Source organism: Castor canadensis, chromosome 11, assembly GCF_047511655.1.
Source record: "Castor canadensis chromosome 11, mCasCan1.hap1v2, whole genome shotgun sequence".
NCBI classification, from domain to species: Eukaryota; Metazoa; Chordata; class Mammalia; order Rodentia; family Castoridae; genus Castor; species Castor canadensis.
Window position 1 is genome coordinate 18967810 of NC_133396.1, and position 20712 is coordinate 18988521.

At 41.8% G+C, this 20712-nt stretch overlaps 1 protein-coding gene and 1 non-coding gene across 3 annotated transcripts in view; one reads left to right on the forward strand and one right to left on the reverse strand.

The window, feature by feature from the left end:
• Window positions 1–7875, reverse strand: part of Top2a (DNA topoisomerase II alpha) — a 28104-nt gene extending 20229 nt beyond the window's left edge. For both annotated transcript variants that reach the window (XM_020176322.2, XM_074045677.1), the window contains exons 1-10: window positions 7717–7875; window positions 6884–7036; window positions 5763–5853; window positions 5413–5476; window positions 3646–3791; window positions 3327–3424; window positions 2901–3113; window positions 2165–2338; window positions 1916–2017; window positions 1677–1814 (exon numbers count right to left, since the gene is read on the reverse strand). In XM_020176322.2, the coding sequence (XP_020031911.1) occupies window positions 1677–1814; window positions 1916–2017; window positions 2165–2338; window positions 2901–3113; window positions 3327–3424; window positions 3646–3791; window positions 5413–5476; window positions 5763–5853; window positions 6884–7036; window positions 7717–7737 (1200 nt within the window). In that variant the 5' untranslated portion in view covers window positions 7738–7875. The remainder of the gene's footprint in view (window positions 1–1676; window positions 1815–1915; window positions 2018–2164; window positions 2339–2900; window positions 3114–3326; window positions 3425–3645; window positions 3792–5412; window positions 5477–5762; window positions 5854–6883; window positions 7037–7716) is intronic.
• Window positions 4974–5163, forward strand: LOC141414202 (U2 spliceosomal RNA). The gene has a single exon (XR_012439280.1). It is a non-coding gene; the product is annotated as a U2 spliceosomal RNA (small nuclear RNA).
• Window positions 7876–20712: the final 12837 nt, after the last annotated feature.

Here is a 20712-nt window from a genome sequence, read left to right on the forward strand (position 1 = left end):
TGTACTTATATGTGCTAGGCACTGAGTTACTTGTTGGAAATACAATGGTTAAATTAGTCATGGAACTTCTGTCCTCATAGAGTTTAAGGTATAATATGGAAGACATAAATAAGAAGTTACAAGTGTAATGAAGAGTTATCTAGCAAACTTTTCACTTGAAAAGTGAATAATGCAGACTCAATGTTATATTAGAACCAATTTAACTGCAGGGTCAGAGTAAAAGCTTTTCTAAGAAAATGGAATTTGGACTTTTCTTGAGTGGAAGTCATTGAAAGAAAGATTCAAGAGAGTGAAGACAGAAATACGTTCATTTGTTGATTACAGGGCAGGGGGAAAAGGTAAGGAAGAGCAATAAAGGGGGTTAGACTGATTAAAGTACAATATATTTACAGGTAAAACACCAAGGCAAAAACTCCACTGAACAATGAATAGACAAACAATGAAGGACAGGAATGTAAAACAGGTCAGGGTAAGGAAAGGGTACTAGCAGGAGGGGGAGGGTAAATGAGGAGAGTAAAGGAGGGAGAATATGGTTGATGTACTTTCTACACATGTATGACTACGGAATATTGAAACTTGTCAAAGTCATTTTAAAAAGGAGAGTGGGGGAAGAGGGAGAATAATGGAGGGGATGAACTAAAGTGGGGTACAATACATGCATATATGGAAATGTCACAACAAAACTCCCTGGGTATTACAAAAACAATTGAATGAAACAACATGAAAGTTAAGAATAATGGAGGGGGTGAACTTGTTCAAAGTATATTATACACCATGTATGAAGTATCACAATGAAATCCCATCATACTATTAATGTATGCTAATTAAAAAAAAAAAAGGTTAGGAATCTATTTAGTCATCTAGAAAAGAGGGAATGGTGGAAGGTTATATAAAAAATGATTTTTCTCCAGTAAGTTAAAAAAGGGGAGGATAACCCAGTGCATGCCAGTAATCCTTGCTACTCAGGAGGCAGAGAACATCAGGAGGATCATGGTTTTAAGCCAGCCTTGAGGCAATTAGTTCTTCAGACCCTATCTCAAATATAGGGGCTGGTGATAGTGGCTCAAGCAGTAAGAGTACCTGCCTATTGTGAGTTCAAACCCTAGTGCTGCTTTAACAAAAAAAAAAAAAAAAAAAGAGGGGAGATCGAGAGAAGGTTCCATTTTTATTGTTTATGTAACCTAGTGGTTGGCTGGGGCTTTTTAACTAAGACAGGAAATAGTTTTGTTTGTTAGGGAGTAGAAGTTTCTTGTATGAGTTTTGAGTATGAAGTCTGTATATACTTAGGAAATATGTTAATGGTAACAAAGTCCCTGGTAAGACTAGTGAAAAAGCCATTTTTTACTTCCTTTTCAGATTGGGGCCTGGTGGGGTAAAATGCCTACAAATCTAGCACTTGGGTGGCTAAGGTAGGAAGATCACAGCTGGGGGCCTGGGTTATATAGTAAGTTTGAGACCAGCCTGGACTACATAGTGAGACCCTGTCAAAAAAACAAAAACAAACAAAACACACACACACACACACACCCCAAAGTGGGGGGAAACACAACAAAAAAACAGATTGGGAGGACTTGGAAAAGTGCAGCATGGGAGTAATCATTGTTTCTACAAAGCAGAGAAAGATAATGAAAAATAAAGTAGGGTATTTCTATTTTCATTTTCTTTTCAGTACTCACAGCTTTGATGAATTTTTCACTTAATTGACATGTTGACCCAAAGCTCTTGGCTTGTAAAGTCATATTTTCTTTTGTCTGAGAGTCAAATGTTGGGTTTTCAATTAAGGCATTCACAAAAATCCACATGTGATTTTTCACCTGCAATAAAAGTTGAGACAGTCACTAAAATGTCCTCATGCTTCATTTAGTCTTTTTTCTTCCTTGACTTTAGAAAAAAGAAAACTACTAATATACCATACCTGATGTGCTTTCACTGCAACACCACCCTTGTTCTTCTTCTTCACTACATCAACAAGTTTACTCACAATCTGATCAGCTACATAATCAACATGTCTACCACCCTAATGAAGAAAAAAATACCAAAGCATAAAAGTGTTCTTAAAATTATAATAACAAAAAATGTGATTTAGCTTCTTTAAATCAAGGTTGTCAAATATTTAAGTCTATTTCATATTTATTAAAAACAGCAAGAACGTTATAAAAATTACCTTGGAAGTAGCAATGCTGTTGACAAAACTAATTTGCTGAAAGCCTTTTTCACTCATTGTTAAACACACTTCCCATCTGTGGTTTACTTGCTCATGTATTACTTTCAATGGGTTGCCAGTTTCATCTAATTTATCCTTCAAATACATATCCACATAACTACGGAATCCTTTCACCTGTATTAAAGGAATTAAGGTAATGGCATTTAAAAACAAAAACCCTTATAAAAACAAAGAAAAAATAAGTCTGAGAATTTTTAAAAGCTAATGAAATTATGTTCATGGATGGGCTAGAAGAATGATCACTTAAAGAAAGGCACAAAAGTATTTGAGTATTTCTTTGAGAAAGAAATTCCTTCAGTAAATTTAAAATGAGCAGATTTGAAAAAAAGTGTGAGCCAGGCACCAGTAGCTGACACCTGTTATCTAGCAACCCGGGGGGCTGAGATCAGAAGGATTAAGATTCAAGGCTAGTCCAGGCAATTAGTTCTTGAGACCCTATCTCCAAAATAACCAAAGCATAATGGACTGGAGGTGTGGCTCAAGTGGGAGAGTACCAAGGGCAAAACCCTGAGTTCAAACCCTATCCAAAAAAAAAAAAAAGTGATAGTCTAGTCTCTTTTCAGAAACATACCTGAAAAGTGATAGGAAAAATATTTGGGAAGAAAAAAAAGTCAATTTTGCAATCGACAATTATCACAAATTCCCTTGTATCTTCAATACTCAGGAAAATACTCACGGGCAGCTTATTTCCATTAAGAAAGACTTTGACATCTTTAGTGGATCCAGCAATATCATATGCTCTTCTAACCATCAGTGCAACAATATCTTTGTCTAGGCTTTGCATTTTAAACTTAGATAAATCAGGCTGGAAGGTGATACATGTATAATCTTCTCCACTAAAGGGCTTGAGTTCCATCTCACCAGCTCTCCCCATGTTATCCATCCATGTCTAAGGAAGTAAAGAATAGGGAACATGAAAAACAAATCATTTCGCAAACTAGAACTAATACAAATGTGTAATTCTGAAAAATAACCTAGTATATGTCAAGAGCAACTTCCCATGATTTAATATCTTACAAATTATGTTAAACAAAACATTAATGTCATTATAAATGACTATACTACAATTTATAATCAAGGCACATGTTATCTATTTACTTGCCTGTTTGAACATTTTCTTATATTCTCTACTTGCTGTTTCCACAGTAAATTTGGTACTGAATATGTTACACAATTTGGCTCCATAGCCATTTCGACCACCTAGACAAATAAACATAACACTGTTTTATTGTTATCTCATCAACAATTTTATTTCTTAGCTATTGGCAAAATTATTCAATTACAGAGTTTTATTCCCTTATTTTTATTTAATTATAGAAGTTTATTCCTGTATTTAACCTTCATGCCACAGATAGGCATTAAAAGATGTGGTACTTTTTCCCAGCAACAAATAAGCTCTTTATTTTCTCTTGATACTCTACCTGTCACTTTCTTTTCATCATCGTCATAGTTACTAGAAGTTAAGAGTTGTCCAAAGATGAGAGCTGGGACAAACATCTTCTCAACTTTGTGTTCAACAACAGGAATTCCTTTTCCATTATTCCATATACTAATTAAATTGTTTTCTCTAAGGAAAGAGAAAATTTTATTGCATAACAAATGTTAAACTAATGCCTAACATTTAAAGTATTTGAATACTATCATTTCTAAAACATATGAATTCATTAGTCTCAAATCCATTATGACTCCTTTCATGTATACTTTCTGAAACTGAGCATGCTAACAACATTTTCCACCATGCTTAGTTCCTGACATTCCTAAAATAGGAGCCAGGGTGTGTGTGTGTGTGTGTGTGTGTGTGAAATCTTTTCCAACACCTGGGTAGATACTGATAATGTTGAAAAAATATGAAGCTTAAAAATGTTGGGATAAACAAAGGGAATTGAGTTATGCCCCATGGAAAGAAAAGGACAAAATTTGGAAAAATACTACAGCACTTCTAAGAGGATCATCTGTATATTCCTAGTTCCCTTAGCTTTCCCACCAAACAAAGGAATACTACAAAATAGATAAAAAGGAAAACATTATCCATCATAAGCTTCCCTGCTTGCTAATAAAATGCTGAAAACTTAGTTGGACTTGTCTCTTAGTTATTTTAGATTAGTTCTTAGAAGAAAATACATTTTAGTTATAATGGGACAAAATATGGTTCTTATTTCAAATAGTAATATTGGATTAATATTATTGATAAAAAGACCACTTAAAGTTAGCTCAATATTTTTGAAAGATTATAGTCTTTAGGAGCATTCCATTAAGTCAGTCATTAACACATTCCCAAAGAAGCCTTAAGCATAATTTGTCATAACTGAATAGGCTAATAAAAGGTGAAATAAGCACTCTGACCACTAGCATTTAAAACCAGAAATGTGAGTTAGAGGAGTGGCTCAAGTGTCAAGGAACTGAGTTTAAATCCCGATAACACCAAAAATAAATAAATAAAATCAGAACTGTTAGTTCGAATTATTCTCTATCACCATCTGCTGGTTTATTGTTTAAATAGCATCATGAGAAAAAATTCCAGAGTCCTGAATGCTTTTATTCAGGAGCAATTATTGGAGGTGCTTCCTGAATTACTTAGGGTCCATGTGTGTGCAAATTATTATCTTTAGATTATTTTTAAGTGATATATATCAAACAAATATGGAAAAATGTTGTGACTGAGGATACGGCTCAGTGGTAGAGTGCTTGCCTAGCATGTGCAAGGCCCTGGGATTGATCCCCAGAACTGCACACACACAAAAAAGTATCCATCGCTTTTTGGCCTTTTGGCTAACATCAAGTGTAGTTTCTGTTCTTATCAGTTTAATATCTGATACGTCCTCTATCCAAGGACAATATATTAAATAGATTTTTGGAGCAGGGAGATGGAATAGGAGCTTGTTCTGTCCACTCCATGCATCAATCTGGTATTGTGTGCCTCCAGGAGCAGCGCACTCCTTCTTAAAATTATGGTTGCGGCTGGGTACCGGTGGCTCACACCTGTAATCCTAGCTATTCAGGAGGCAGAGATCAGGGGGATGGTGGTGTGAAGCCCCCTGGGCAAATAGTTTGTGAGACCCCATTTCAAAATTACCCAACACAAAAAGGGCTAGTGGAGTAGCTCAAGTGGTAGAGTGCCCACCTAGCAAACCCTAGTACCACCAAAAAAAAAAAAAAAAAAAGAGCTATAACAAAAAATTAATACATACGGGTCAATCGTGACTCTAATACAAGACATTTTTGGATCCCTTTGTTTGTTGTCTGCAGCATTAACTGAAAATAAAAATTAAAGTGTTTTAAAACACATTATTTAGCTCTACTATATAGAAAATATTCCCTAATAACAAAAGAGTAGCATTAACAAGGTGTTAATTTATAGCAATTTTTAAATGCAATGCAATTTTTGGTCATAGAACTGTTTCTAGGGAAAATCTCAACTTCCTGGACTTAGGTAGACTAATTGTTTTAAATGACAGGACCTCTGACGACGGAGGTTTTGGTATGACTTATACCTCTTAAGAACTTGACTGGTAGATTTTATATGAAAAAATTTACTTACCTAGAATTTCATCAAAGATTTTGTACAAACCAGGAACAAAAGTGACTTCCCTATAGTTAATGCCAATATCTTCATCGTAAACCCACATTTGCTAGAACGAGGCAGAGAAATACAGTTATTTTTATTCTACACTTATTGTTTGTCATTGTAAAGTCTTCTATATTAAATACTACAATATGTGTGTGTGTGTGTGTATGCATGTATGAATGTCAGGTCAGTTGCAGTGACAGGACAATGAATACAGAAAATTAACCTGGAAAAGCTTGTTTTTTTTTTTTTTTTTTTAACTCTGTAGGTATTTATTCTACTTCAAGTAACAAAACCTATGAAGTCCTGTGTTTTAATGTACAGTGATATAACACTCTGCGATACAATCTACAGAAATTTCTATCAGTAAACCTAAAGAAACACAATTGATTTTTACACTTGGGTATTTAAATTAGAAGAATTTGCTTCATATGTAAAAAAATCTTCACATCATATTAGATGTTGAAACTCTGACTTACTTCAATGTAGTTTAACCTACTGACACTTGATTTATAGTACGAAATATCCCCAATTGCTAAGTTCTCCATGTTTTCTCAACTTAAAAATTTGTGCTACGAAGTCAAAAATCTGTAGTGATATATAATGGAAGACTCCAAAGAACAAATGAAATTCTCTAATTTTATATCTGGAAAAGAAAGTTTATGAAAATATAAAAAGAAGTGTATTTGTACAGGCAAATAAGCTAGTTAGCCCTCTCTATCTCACACTTCAGAAGTTCCTGGAAAGTTGTGAACAGAAGCAGCACACTGCATGTCAGGGAAGCCTTCTGTTTCACTTGTCCTCCTCAGCCTTTGTACAAATATTGCTCCATTCCAGTGATAAGCTCTCAAACCGATCACCTGACACATGGCAGCTGGGCTCCGAAGCATGTCCAGGTCTGGGGAGCTGCTCAGAGGGCCGATTTTGACAGGCATTCCTGATTGTGTTCAATGAAGGAAAACACCCACCCGCCTCTTAACACACAGGTAACTTTCTCTTTCTTTATGCTAATAAAACTGAACATTTTCCAATAAATAGTTATTTAAAATGCAGCAGTTTCTACGAGGACAGATGTTGAAAAGCTTGGTTTTTACCTGGGTCACTAATTCCACAGAGCCAATGTAGGTGTCTGGGCGGAGCAAGATGTGTTCCAATTGCGTTTTCTTTTGATAGATTCTTTCAACAGACAGTCTTTTCTTAGCATCTTCATTTTTCTTTTTGTTCACTTGCATATTTTCACTTACAGGCTGGCCATTAAGAAAAAAAAGGGGGGGTTGAAAAGGGATTTTTAATCACCAGTCTACCAGAAGCGATGAACACGTCAACGCACTGCATCCTCGCGATGTGCAATGTGAGTAGGTAATTTCACGGTCTTGAACAAACATGGGATTTTAAGGTCCCCAGGTGTCGCTGAAATAGACATTTTATGTGGCCCGGTGCACCATGGTCGATTAAACTCCCGCACACGCGTCTGCTGGGCGCCCCGACAGGTGACGCGGGCGCCATCCGCCCAAGCCCTCGGGCTCGTTAACGCCAGCAACTCCGCGAGGACGTTTTCCGAGCCACTGGGGTCGGCCACTTCCTCAGTGGGAAACGGGGCCACAACCCGCACCTTCCAAGATGGGCGACCTCCAGCCCGCGGGCGGGGCTCCCTAGGAGTCACACATGGACCCCTAGAATACCGGACGCCTTGAACCCCGCCTCACCAACAGCCAAACGACACCCAGGAAGCCGCCTGCCCGGTCATACTTCACCGCGACACCGCAAGCAGCTTCACCCTGTCCGCAATCCCTCAGGGCCCAGGAGATGGGGGTCGACGCGCAAAAGATGGGTTCCCCGACAGTCGCGTGATCCTTCAGATCACAGCCCAGAAGCCTCACTCCTACCGCGCCGAGGCTACCACCCGACTCCCTTCCGCCAGCTATACCTGCAGTGGTGACACCTCCATGGTGACGGTCGTGAAGGGGCTCGAGAACCCCGAAAGCGACTAAACCGGTGGGACCCGCGAGACGAGTCCGAACCAAGAAGCTTCTCCACAGACGCGCGTCGGTTAGGAGAGCGCTTCTAGTTTCTTTTGAACCTTCGCTTAGCCCGCCCAAAGTCTGTAAACCAATCACTGACTCGCTCTCACCGGCTCTGTCGAGAAGAACCAATTGTAGCTGGTCTTTTATATCCACCAATGACCGGCTGAGGAGGTTGGCCCGTTCGAATGAACCAATTAGGCAAGGGAGGCGGGACTAGAGGGTTTTCAAAAACGCACCACTGGGGAGTCATAGCAGCAAGACTGACAGGAAGTATGGCCAATGAGAAGGGGTCATCTGTTCTCTCGGTGGTGAAAACCTGTGAAAGACCTGGAGCGGTGGGAGTGGGATGGCTTGTCTGAAATGCGGATCCTAGTAAAAAGAAGAAGAAAAGGATATTTGTTGCTCAGATCCCTGAAATTAAAACAAAAAACAAATCTCCCATTTTTCTGAGAAAACAGTGTCGCCTTTCTGTATAGACAGCCTGGCATATGGTTAAGAAACAAGTTCTGGCTTGTGCCTTCTCTTTACACCTCCACCCCCCACGCTCGCCACCCCAATAACTTATTTCCAAAGAAAAAAGTTATGTTGTTGGTTTTGGTCATGGAAGGGTGTAAGAAGGCCATGGAAAGTAAAAGGGCAACATTCAAATCCCATTTACGGATAAACGGAGTCATTTTGGGTTGTGGCTTCCTGAGGAGCAGATGGGCGAGGGGCGGTCCCGGACGAACGCTTTTCCTCAGACGCGCGTGAGGTGACCCCGGCCCGTTTCAGTGCTTGTGACTTCTGCTCTCCCCTGCGAACTCTGCAGTCCAGAGCAACTCCACACTTGACAAGGAAATGCCAAAGGCCGAAGCTTTTTATTACTCCAACATATATATGTTTGAGTCGATTTATATTTTCTTTGTCAGTCCACGTGTTAAAACGACAAAAACAATGTTATTTGCTCTAAAAAGATGGTAGAGAAACTAACCGCACAGTTTGGCCACTCCTTCCATCTGAACCACTTCCTTTCATTCGTGACTACTTCAGTTTGTGTCTCAAATCCAGCCTTTCAATTTGCTGGGCAGGTCACGTTGGTGAGGAAGGTTCTCAGTGCTTCAGTTTCCTCGGCTATAAAGTGGGAATAATAATAGTATTATCTCAGTTATTGAGGATTACATGAGACAAGTGTAAGAAGGGAGGCAAGAAGCATTGCGACAGTTCCAGGGGACAGTAGGGGAGGGTCGAGAAGCTGTCCCACTCATTATCCCTCCTCTCCCCAGCTCTGCAGGGGCCCAAACTAGCTATCCAGACTTTACCCCATTCCTACCCCCAGCTGTAGGGGTGCTTATGTACTTGCCAGGTATGTGAGCTTGGGCAGGTCAGCCTAAGTGCTTTCATTTACCTAAAATGATTTTCCTCACAGGGTGAAAACCGCAGGTAAGGTGCTTAACATTGCCTGGCAAATAGCAAGTGCTCAAAATATGCCTGCCCTTAGTAGTTTGCTCATTTCTAGTACTTTCTTTCCCATTAGTGTTACAAATCCCTTTCTCCAAAATCCATTCAAGGACTGGCGGAGTGGCTCCAAGTGGTTGAGCGCTTGTCTAGAAAGTGTGAGGCCCTGAGCTCAACCAGTTCTCTCCCAAAATAAAAAGAATGGTGAGTCCAAGTACAAAACCGGTTCAAAATTCCCCTCTCCCCAGGGAGTCTTCTCCAACAGTTTTTCTTTTTAAACTTGAAACTCACTCAAGTCTTTTGGAGTGTATTTGCATATGTGCCTGAGCTGCTTTTTTTGTTTTCGTTGGTGTTTGAATGGGGTTTCAACTCAGGGCCTCTCACTTGCTAGGCAAGTGCTCTACCACCTGAGTCACTCCTCCCACCCAGCCCTTTTTGCTTAAGTTATTTTCAGGTAGGATCTCTAGTTTTTGCTGCGGACTGGACTTAGACTGTAATCCTCCTATCTTTGGCCTCCTAAGTAGCTGGGATAACAGGTACATTGTCACCATGCCTAATTTATTGACTGAGATGAGGGAGTCTCACTAACTTTTTTGCCTGGACTGGTCTTGAACTGCTATCTTCCTGATCACCTCCTGAGTAGCTGGGTTACAAGTGTGAATCACTGCTTCCAGTCTTCTTTTATTTTTTTTAGACAGGGTCTCCTTATGTAGTCCAGCTTGGCCTCAATTTCACTATAGCCCAAGGTGGCCTTGAACTCTTGATCCTCCTGCCTCAGCCTCCTGAATCCTAGGATTACAGGCATGTACCATCATACCTGGCTCTTGAGGGTTTTTTTTTTTGTTGTTTTTTTTTTAAAATAAATATTCTTTGGCTGTTTTCTCCTGGGTGGTGTGTGTTTCTGGTCTCCTTGCTCAGGGGCAGGGGGACAGGAGGTCCTGAAGGTGTCTCTATCATCTATCTAGGAGCTCCCTGAGGGAAAGCAGTGTCTTTTTCCTTTTATGGGTTGACCAAGTGGAAGGGAGGTGGACTGAAAATATGGCTCTGGATTGGTTTGAAGGTGGCTAGGCTGGAGGCCACTGGGAATTCCTGGTGAGGCTGAAACAGTGCCAGGGTGCTCAGGTGACTAAGTCAGGACAAAGAGGCTCTGTTTACTTTGTGGTTGAAAAAAAACATTGGCAAGGTCTGGTCAGTCTTTTTAAACTTGGGATCCCAGCCTTGGGTTGGAGGAGGTCAGGAAAACCCCAAGTCTCCCACAGAGCTCAGCCTCTGGCTGGCTTGTGGCAAAGGGAGGTAAAGGACCACCAGCGCTTGAAGGAAAGTAAGGGAGGATCCACAGGGGAGAAGCTTAGGGTCAGAGATTAATCCTGAACTCTTTAGAAATTTCTTTCTATAGTCTGGCATTCCTGTATCTATCAAAATTTTAAAAATGTACATACCTTTTAACTCAGCCATTTAACTTCTACGAATAATAAACACAATTCCACAATTGTGCAAAGGTAGATGTGCAGGGTTATTTTTAATTTTATTTATTATTATTTTTGAGACAGGGTCTTGCTATGATGCCCAGGCTGGTCTCAAACTCCTGGGCTCAAGTGATCGTCCTGCTTCAGCCTTCTGAGTGGCTGGGGCCCAGCTTGTAAGGATTATTTATTCCAATATTGCTTTTAATAGGAAAGAACTATGGAATGGAATGATTGCAGCTATTAAAAAGAATGAAGTTCATCTGATAGGGAATAATAATAAAATGCATCGTTTAGTTATTTATTGATTTTATGTTATTTATTTTATTTTTCTTTTTGTTAATAATGGGGTTTGAACGCTGGGCCTCGCTCTTGCTAGGCAAGCACTTTACCACTTGAGCCACTCCACAGCCCTACAGTTCAGTTTTTTTTTAAAAAGTGAAGTAAAGGCACCGGGTGGCTTACACTTGTAATCTTAACTACTCGGGAGGCAGAGATCAGGAGGATCACGGTTCGAAGCCAACCTGGGCAAATATCTCAAAAAAATCCATCACAAAAAGAGGGCTGGTAGAGTGGCTCAAGGTGTAGGCCCTAAATTCAAACCCTAGTACCACAACAAAAAAAAAAAAAAAAAAAAAGGGAAGTAAAGGATAGTGTGCAGTGCATAATCACATTTGAGTAAATAAAATTATACATATATATGTTTATATATTCATTGAAAATGTCTAGAAAGAACTGTATATAGGTGGAGGGGTTTTTTATATTTTCCCTTTTATTCTATTTGAACAGTTTAAAACAATGACCAGTAATGACTGGCAATAATGTAAAAACTTCACTGAGGGCTGGAGGCGTGGCTCATGCAGTAGAGTGCCTGCCTTGCAAGCATGAAGCTCTGAGTTCAAACCATAGTACTGCCAAAGAAAAAAGAAAAAAAAAGTTATTGATGAAAAACTTCACTGAAATAAACTTTAAAGTATTTCCCTTAGTAATTAGGGATCTTGCTAATTCTGTGTTCATTACCTTTTGCCAACATGACAGTGTCTGTCCAAGTGTGTCTTTATCACTTTTTCCCCTACTCACTGAAGGCAGACACACCTGTCTATGTAAGTTTGTGTGAGAATGTAACTTTGTAGAGAGATAGATTCTTAGCAGGAATCTCAATGCAAGAACGTTATAAAAACACTGGCATAGTGGCTCACTTCTCTAATACTAGCTACTTGGGAGGCAGAGATGGGGAGCATCATTGTTTGAAGACAGCCTAGGCAAAAAATTAGTGAGACACCCCCCCACCCCGTTCCCCATCTCAATCAATGGCTGGGTGTGGTGGTGTGTGCCTGTCATCCCAGCTACACAGGAAGCACAAATAGGAAGATGGTGATCCAGGCTGGCCTGGGCATAAAGTGAGACCCTATATCAAAAATAACCAAATCAAATAAAAAATGCAAGAGGGTATGGCTTGAGTGGTAGAACACCTGCCCAGCAAATATGGGGCCCTGAGCTCAAACTCCAGTACCGACAAAAAAATAGAAAAAAGAGCTTGATAAAAATAAAATTTTTGAATCAAGCTGTGGGACAGTGTTAGTGCATTATGGTGAAAAGTCTTGTCCCAGCTTGGCTGTTGCTAGTTGCATGACTTTGGGTCAATCACTTCCTCTCTCTAGTCCTCATTTCTTCAGTTTCCCCATCTATAAACTGAAGTATAGGCAATCCAGCTAGAGAGTGGGTTGCAAAATGTATTCTACAGAGTCTTTTTTTTTTGGAGATAGAGTTTTGTTATGTATTCCAGGCTGGACTTGATTCAAGATCCTCCTGCTGCAGCCTCCTGAATGCTGGGATTATAAGTGTGTTTAATCATGTCCAGCTTCCACAGAGTCTTAGAGAGCTGGTGACGGGGTTTGTGGGAAAGTGAGGCCCAGATTCTCCAACCCAGAGCAGCTCTATTTTCATTGTCTTATGTCCTGGGTTCTAAGATTTCATTAAAAACAGGAAACATGGAGGGCTGGCAGAGTGGCTCAAGTGGTATAGAGCCTGCCTAGCATTCAAACCCTAAGTTCAAACCCTAGTACCTCCAAAAAACAAAAACAAAACAAAAAACAGGAAACCAGTATTTACTACTTAGGCTTTTAATTTTTTTGGTAATGCTGGGGATAGAAGACCCTCAGTCCCTAGTTTATTTTTTTTAAATCCCCCGAGTAATGATCGTGAAGGGCCCTTCTATTTCTAACACTGTGTAATACCAAATATGACTTTATATGCATTGAACAGTTTTAAATCAGGGTATGCCTGCATTTTTGAAGCCTTAGGACCACATAGGAGCTCAAGCCTATTGGGGTTGGACCATGGCATTTGGGGAGGTAGAATATGGCCTTTGCTATGATTTGGATACTGTTTGACTATGTCCCTCAAAAGTTCATGTGTTAAAAGCTTGGTTCCCAGTATGGTTGTGTTAAGGTGGCAGAACCTTTAAGAGGTGGGGCCTAGTACAAGGAAATTAGGTTGCAGGGGCACCATTCTTGGGAGGAATTATGCAGTCTTCCTAGGATGGAATTGATTCTCCCAATAGTGGGTTGTTATGAAGTGAGGCCCCTCCACACACACTTGACCCTTTCTTAAGGTAGCTGCTACCCTGTCTGTTTTTCCACCATGCATGATGCAGCCAAGGGGGCCTTCACCAGGATGCTGGCATCATGCTGTTTTGGACCTTCCAGCCATCAGAATCGTGAGTCAAATAAACCTCTTTACTATGTCCAGTAGTTCTAGGTATTTTGTTATGGTAACACAAAAGGGACTAAAACAGTCTCTGATTCTTTTCACTCCTTATGTGACCCCCCCGCCATGTCTTGGCTTACTGGCATGGCTGGTCTGCTGCCCCTTTCTAGCACCAGTGGCTGATAATGGCAGCTTCTAGAGCCAGAGCTCGGAGTTGGTGTCTATGCCTGCTGGAGGCTTTGTCAGCAAAACCTAGGTAATCATAACAATGAGCCCCTAACAGCCCCCTCACAGTGATTATCTAGCTTGCCACATCCTTCCTTTATACCACACAGAGTGGAAGTGGTAAAGGGTGTGAGACAGGGAAGCCAGAGCCCTCCAATCTGACAGCAGAGGTCAGAGCTGGGACTTCTTTGCTGTCTTGGCTTCTCCCATCAAGAAGAGGAGACAGGCTTGGTGGTAGAGCCCTTGCTCAGCATGCATAAGTCCCTAGGTGTGACACCCAACACTGCCAAAAAACCCCAACAAACAGAATAGGGAGGCAGAAGTAGAGTGAGTATTTCTATGATCCTCAGGCTACTTGAATGCACACCCCCAACGTGTTTTACCTGGTCACCATGGCACATGGACACATGGGCGATCTTCACTGAAGAACTCTATGTCCAAATCCTTGACCTAGGAGGAGGAAGAAAAAAGTACAACTTAGGTGTCTTCCCTCTGACACAGATCTGAGAGCTGTTCCTGATGATAATACTGCCATAGCCACCAGCCAGTTTACATCTATAAGACCCCTTCATTGAATGATTTGAAGAAAGTAGATCCTCCTGTTTAAGAGGAGATAACACCACAGCGTTCCCAAAGTCCCAACCAAAGCTAAGTGTTGCTGTTTGCTTATGCGTTTCTCTCTTCCCCTCTTTTTAGGCTTTTTATTTTATTTTTTTATTTTTGAGACACGGTCTTGCTGTGTAGCTCAGGTTGGCCTTGAACTCAAAATCTTACAATAACCTCCTGAGTCCTGGGATTACAGGCAGGCACCGCTATGCCCAATTCTCCTCCCTCTTGATCTGAAAAGGAGAGAAGCTATAGGAGCCAAAAGGTGGGAATTGTACAGAGCACAGAGAGACTAGCAATGGAGCAGATGGTCTTCTTCTCATTAGAGGAAAAAACCTGCAGGTGCCTTTGAAATCAAGCAGTCTTGAAGCCTGGCCATTTCACCTTTTCAGGTTTTAGAACCTTTTTCTTCTCCCTCATGTCATGCTTGCTTATATTTTCCTGGGTAGGGGCCCATTACTGAGAGGTCTGAAAGAGCATGGGTGAGAAATCTCATTTGTTGGTGGGAGTAGGGGCAGGGGGTCAGCCTTTTCCTCACTTCTGACTTTGGACTCTCAATGTAGGAGTCTGATTTGAGGAAGAGGATTCCTGGAGCTGCAAAATCCCATCTACCAGTCCACTGCCCTCTGAGGACTCTTGAGGGGCTGCTGGGGGCGGGCCTAGTGGATAGATACGGCTCTGAGACCCAGCTTGACAGCTACTACTTCATTCCTTCCTTTGAAGAATGAAGGAATGAGTGAAGAGAGGGGGAGTCTGAATTGGGATCTTTGGTTCAAGCTGTAGAGTGCCTGCCAAGCAAGTGCAAAGCTCTGAGTTCAAACCCCAGAACCATCAAAACAAAAAGCAAAACAAAAAGCCCAAAGACCAAAAAAACCTCTTCTATCTCTCCAAGTTTTTCCTTTTAGCACATCTATCCATCCTTCTCTGCCTTTTCATCTTTCTTTGCTACTCTGTGTTTCACTCCCTCTGAATCTTTGCCTTTCCTTTGCTAGTACTCTTTCCTTCCCACTCTAAATCATCATGGGATCAAGAGACCCAAGAGTGTCATAATAATGTTGATATTTGTCTTTAAATCTCTTCCTGCTGGAGGGATGGCTCAAGTGGTAGACGCCTGCCTAACCAGTGCAAGACCCTGAGTTCAAACCCAGTACCACAAAAAACCCCCAAAACAAACAAACACAACAACAAAAAAACACAAAACAAAAAAACCTCTTCCATCTTTCCAAATTTTTCCTTTCATCACATCTATCCATCCTCTAACTTTCCATTGGTCCCTGTCTCTTGGCCTTTCCTTTGCTAGTACTCTTTCCTTCCCACTCTAAATCATTAAGGGACCCAAGAGGGTCATAATAATATTGCCATCAATTTGCAATCTGTTCTCTTGTGTATGCAGCCCTGCATTTATAGAGATAGCCTCATTTAATCCTTCTCAGCAGTAGTGTGGAATGAAGTATAGACTGCACTCCAATTTTACAGATGAGAAAATTGAGGTTCTTTATGTTAACAGTCAAGCCCACAGAGTGTGGCTAATAAGGGCAGGGCTGGGATTAGAATCTTTGGCCCTGACAGCAAGTCCAGGGTTCTCTGCCCCATAGCTTGTGAATTACAATATGGAGACATGGGTCTTCTTCTTCACTTGGGGCACAGCCTCTGATGCTCTTAGGTCACCATGATGAGGTAGGGTAAGGATTAGACTGCATAGATCTGGAGGATTATTGTCTCCAAATATCAAGTGTCTGGAAACATTGAGGGCCAAGAACATGGGGACTATGTGATCAGGGTTTCTAGGCATGATAATTCTTGTTTCTAGGCCCAATCAGCCCTGTTCTTCTGCCCTCAAGTTCCCTCCATTCCTCATAGTCATCTTTAGGACAATCCTTCCCTCTCTTAGGCCAAGATCTATAGGAGACTGACTACAGAAGAGGCTCCTGCCGTAGGAAGCCTGGTGGGCACTGAGGCTTCTCTCTGAGACCCCGCTCTTCCCACAGCTGGGGTTAATCTGGGCTCTAGGGCGTCATCCTCCCCCCACCCCACCTTACTAAGGGTATTAGAATTTTGAGGTTGGAGCTGCAGCTGGATCTCAGGGAAGACACAGCAGCTTCTGGGAACACAGACCCTGACCAATGCTACTAGAAATGCAGGGGCTTCAATAATAGCAATGCGGCTTGGTAGGAGGAAGAGGTGCTGTTTGGGTTTGAAGAAAACACTCCAACACTGTGGTGCCTCTGGAAGTGTGTGTGTGTGTGTGTGTGTGTGTGTGGTGTCAACCAAAGGCTGGGTGTGAGCAGAGCACATGCTCTGTTGTCTTACAAGTGGGTTTAAATCACATTTAGTTGCATGTGACCTTAGGCAGGTCTTTTTTATTGCCTGGAGCTCCATCTATAACGTGGGTTTCAGTGGTCATAATGACTAACATGTATTGAGATGGACTCTGTCCCAGGCACAGTGTTAAATGCTCTAGGCACATTGTTTCAGCAGGGCTTTGCATAGCCCCATCAGGCTGGGCTGACATAATCCTCAGCTACAACTAAGGGCATTTGAGGACAGAGGGAGGGTGCCATTTTGCCAAAGTCACAGAGCTAGTTAATGGCAAATCCAGGATTTGGTGCAGGCATTTTGGCTGCAGACTCTGAATCTCACTCACTTCGCTATCATAGGTAATAACTAAGACTCACTGGGCACTTACTCTGTGTTGGGCACCATTTGAAGCATTTTATACAGACTATTCATTTAATCACCATAACTATCCTTAGTGTGAAAGATGAGGACATTGAGGCACAGGCTAACATCCAGAAGCCAGCACAGGTAAGCTGACTTAAAAATCAGAGCTCTAGGCTGGGATATAACTCAGAGGTAGGGGGCTTGCCTAGCTTGTGCAAGGACCCAGGTTCAATCACCAGCACTGTAAGAAAATAAAGAAAAAAAAAAAAGTCAGCACTCTAAAAAAATATCATTTTTCTTTAAAAAAATTAAAGCGCTCTTGCCTAGCAAGCACAAGGCACTGACTTCAACCTCCCAGTTCCACCAAAATGAAAAAAACTGAAGTATAACATACATATAGAAAAGTATGTTTTTCACACTGAATATTCACACAGTAAATAAACCATGTAACTAAATAATAAATATTATTCCTATTCCACAAGACTATCTCTATCCTTCTTCTCAAAGGTAATCTTTAGCCTGATTTTTAAAAACATAGATTTGCCTATTTTTGAATTTTACATAGAGTCAAAGAATAGTGATCTTTTGATCAACATATAACTCATCTGTATTTTAAAATTTAAATCCTTTTATCATTTTTGGTGGTACTGGGGTTTGAACTCAGGGCTTTGTGCTTACTAGGCAGGCACTCTACCACTTGAGCCAGTCTGCCAGCCCTCATCTGTATTTTTTAAAAAGCATTTTTATTAGTATATGTTAGTTGTACAGTGGGTTTCATTGTGACGTTTCCATATATGCTTACAATGTACGTTGGTTAGTTTCATTCCCACCATCATTTTCCCTCATCTCCCTCCCCTCATATCTATATTGTTGGGTATAGCAATAGCTTATTTAAATACAGATTTATGACTGGGCTTGGTGGTACATGCTTGCAATCCTGGCTACTTAGAAGGCAGAGGCAGGAGAATCTGGAGTTTGAAGTCAGCTGGTGTAAAGTTATTGAGACCCTATCTGAAAGCCAAAATGAAAACAAATGGGCTAATGGCATAGCTTAGTGAGAGATCATTTGCCGAGTAAGTGTGAGGCCCTGAGTTCATTCCCCAGTATTGCCCTCCACCTCCCCAAAAAGGAAAAAAAACAAATACAGATTTGCTATTCTATTTATTGCACTTTGGGTTATTCTAAATGCATAGTGCTTCTAAGAACACTTTTGAACATATGCTTTGGAATGCACACATTTTTATCCAGTGTGTCTGTCTAGGGATGGAATTATTGGTGCTTCCAAGTGGTTGAACAATTTTTTTTTTTTTTGCTAGCATCCTATGAGAGTCTTCTTACTGCACATCCTGATGTCAGTATTTAAACTTTTTGTCAATCTGGTGAGTATGGGCATGGAATTAAGGTGGCAGAAGAGAGATCTGGCACTATTTGAGAACTCCCAGTGCTGCTTGGGAAGGGGCAAGGCATCATCTGGGGGATCTCTCTGGATCTCAGGTGCCCTCTCTGGAGTTTACTGAGTCTGAAGACCCTCTGTGCTATCTCTAAGCCTAGAGCACTTTTGAGGATCTTTCTGGGTTCAGAGTCTCCTTGATAGAGTCTCTTTTGGATCTTTTTTTCTTCTTCTCCCATATCTTACTGCCCTTTTAATTCTTGGTCTTTATATTCTAGTACAGATTATATAGGATGAAAGCAAGAGCCTCTTAGCTTTCTTTTCTCAAATCAGTTGTATCCATGACATAATCCTTTTTTTTTTTTTTTTGTGGTATGGGGTTTGAACTCAGGGCCTCATGCTTGTTAGGCAGGTGCTCTACCACTTGAACCACTCCGCCAGCTCCCACATTTTTTAGTGTAGCCCAGGGTGGCCTCAAAATTTTTTAGGGGGGTAGTACTGGGGTTTTGAACTCGAAACCTCATGCTTGTTAGGCAGGCACTCTACTACTTAAGCCACGGCTCAGACCCTTTTGACTTCAGCTATTTTTTGGATAGGATCTTCATTCTTGCTTGGGGTTGGCCTTGGACCACCATCCTTCTATCTGTGCCTCTCGAATACCTGGAATTACAGATGCACACTACCAGCTTGTGTGTTGAGATAGGTTCTCGATAACTTTTTGCCCGGGACTGGCCTTCAACCTTGATTCTCCTGATCTCACCTCCCGAATATCTAGGATTACAAGTGTGTACCACCACCACACCCAGCTCTCTTTGGGGTCTTCTTAAGGGGTAGGTGTTCCCCAAAGCTGGGAGAGGAGGAATTGATCTAGAAGCTCTCCAGAGAGTATGGGGAAAAGAACTCTGATTCTGGGCTACTGATCTGTCAGGCCAAGGATGTACTCTGGCAAACAGGCACTCTTCTCACTGACACAACAGGTGCTGGGGAACAGGGCAGGTGATCTCCCTGTCCCAACATCTGGGTCTGCCCAGATTCTCTATGTGTCTCTACTTTTTCAGGTGTCTGGTGTATATTCTCCCAGATTACACTTTCTTCTCCACCGCCCCCCCCCCCCGCCGCCAACCCTCACCTTCCTTGAGTCTTCAGCTCATGGCTCACTGATCATGGCTCTAAAGCAACAGAGGCAGCAGGGTGCAGAGGGCTGGATTCAAAACAAGTCTTGCTCTATTACTTGCTAGCTGAGTGCTCTTGGTAGAGCCTTGTCAGTTCTCTGGGTGTCACTTCTGTCACAAGCTAATTGGCTTGTTTTCTGGGCAGCCTTCAACCAATCAGAAAGAGATACTGTCTGTGCCAGTTGGCCTGAAAATAGTGCAGACTCTGGAGGGTTGGGAACCATGCCAATGGGAGACCTTGGATCACTCAAAAAGGACACCAGAGCTCCCAGATTCCTAGACTGCTAGAGCTGGATGGGGGCTTCATCAGTCAGTGAGCTCCCCCACCTCATTTTACAGATGGCAAAACTGAAGCTGAGGAAGGGGAAGTGGTCACAAGGCTGGCAAGGAGCAGAGCTGACTGGTCTGGAGATATGAAACCGAATCTTGGCCAGCCCAACTGCAAATGGGCTCTCCCGTCTCCACTTCTTCCCTTGCCTGGGTGTTCACCTCTGCAGCCACATGTCCTGAAGAAAGGACCCCAGCTCTATGCTCTGGAGCTGGGCTAGACCAGACCTATGCACTGTGGGATCTCTATGGAGATCCTGGCTCTCCTGATTGTGTCTCAAGTACAGTGTGTATGAAGGCAGCTGTACTAATTTGCTATTGCTTAGTCTACACCTGGGGTGACTATGGGGATGTCCTATCTGGGACCTGGATGTCAGTCAACAGGGAGGAGAGCTGTGCCCCTGGCTCAATGTAGACACAGTGGACAGTTCAGGACAGTTAAGAGGAAGCTGGGAAGCAAAGGCAAGAGGAAACCTGGGGCCAAGCCCCACAATAGTGTCACCTCTGCCTGATCCCCACTCCTAGCTTCCATTCTGCCTCAGTCTTCTGCCAACTCTTACTGGTGTTCATGTAGAATGCTTCTGAAAGCTGTTTTGAGGGTAGGGTTAATCATGACCACTGGAGCCAGACTGCTTGGGTTTTCATGCTGTTTTCTCACTTACTTGCTGTATGATTTTGAGTAAGTTATATAACACTATGTACCTCAGTTTCCCTGTCTTTAAAAAAAAGAGGATGATGATAGCACCTATTTCATGAGATTGTTGTGAAATGCACATGGTCACTGCTCATTATTATTTTGTCTACTCCATTAGACATGATACTCCCTAGGGCAAGCCCATCAGATTGGGGTTCCTGAGGATAGCACTCTTTCTCAGAGTTGAGCTCTTTTTCTTCCTATCTGTTCTCTTAGGA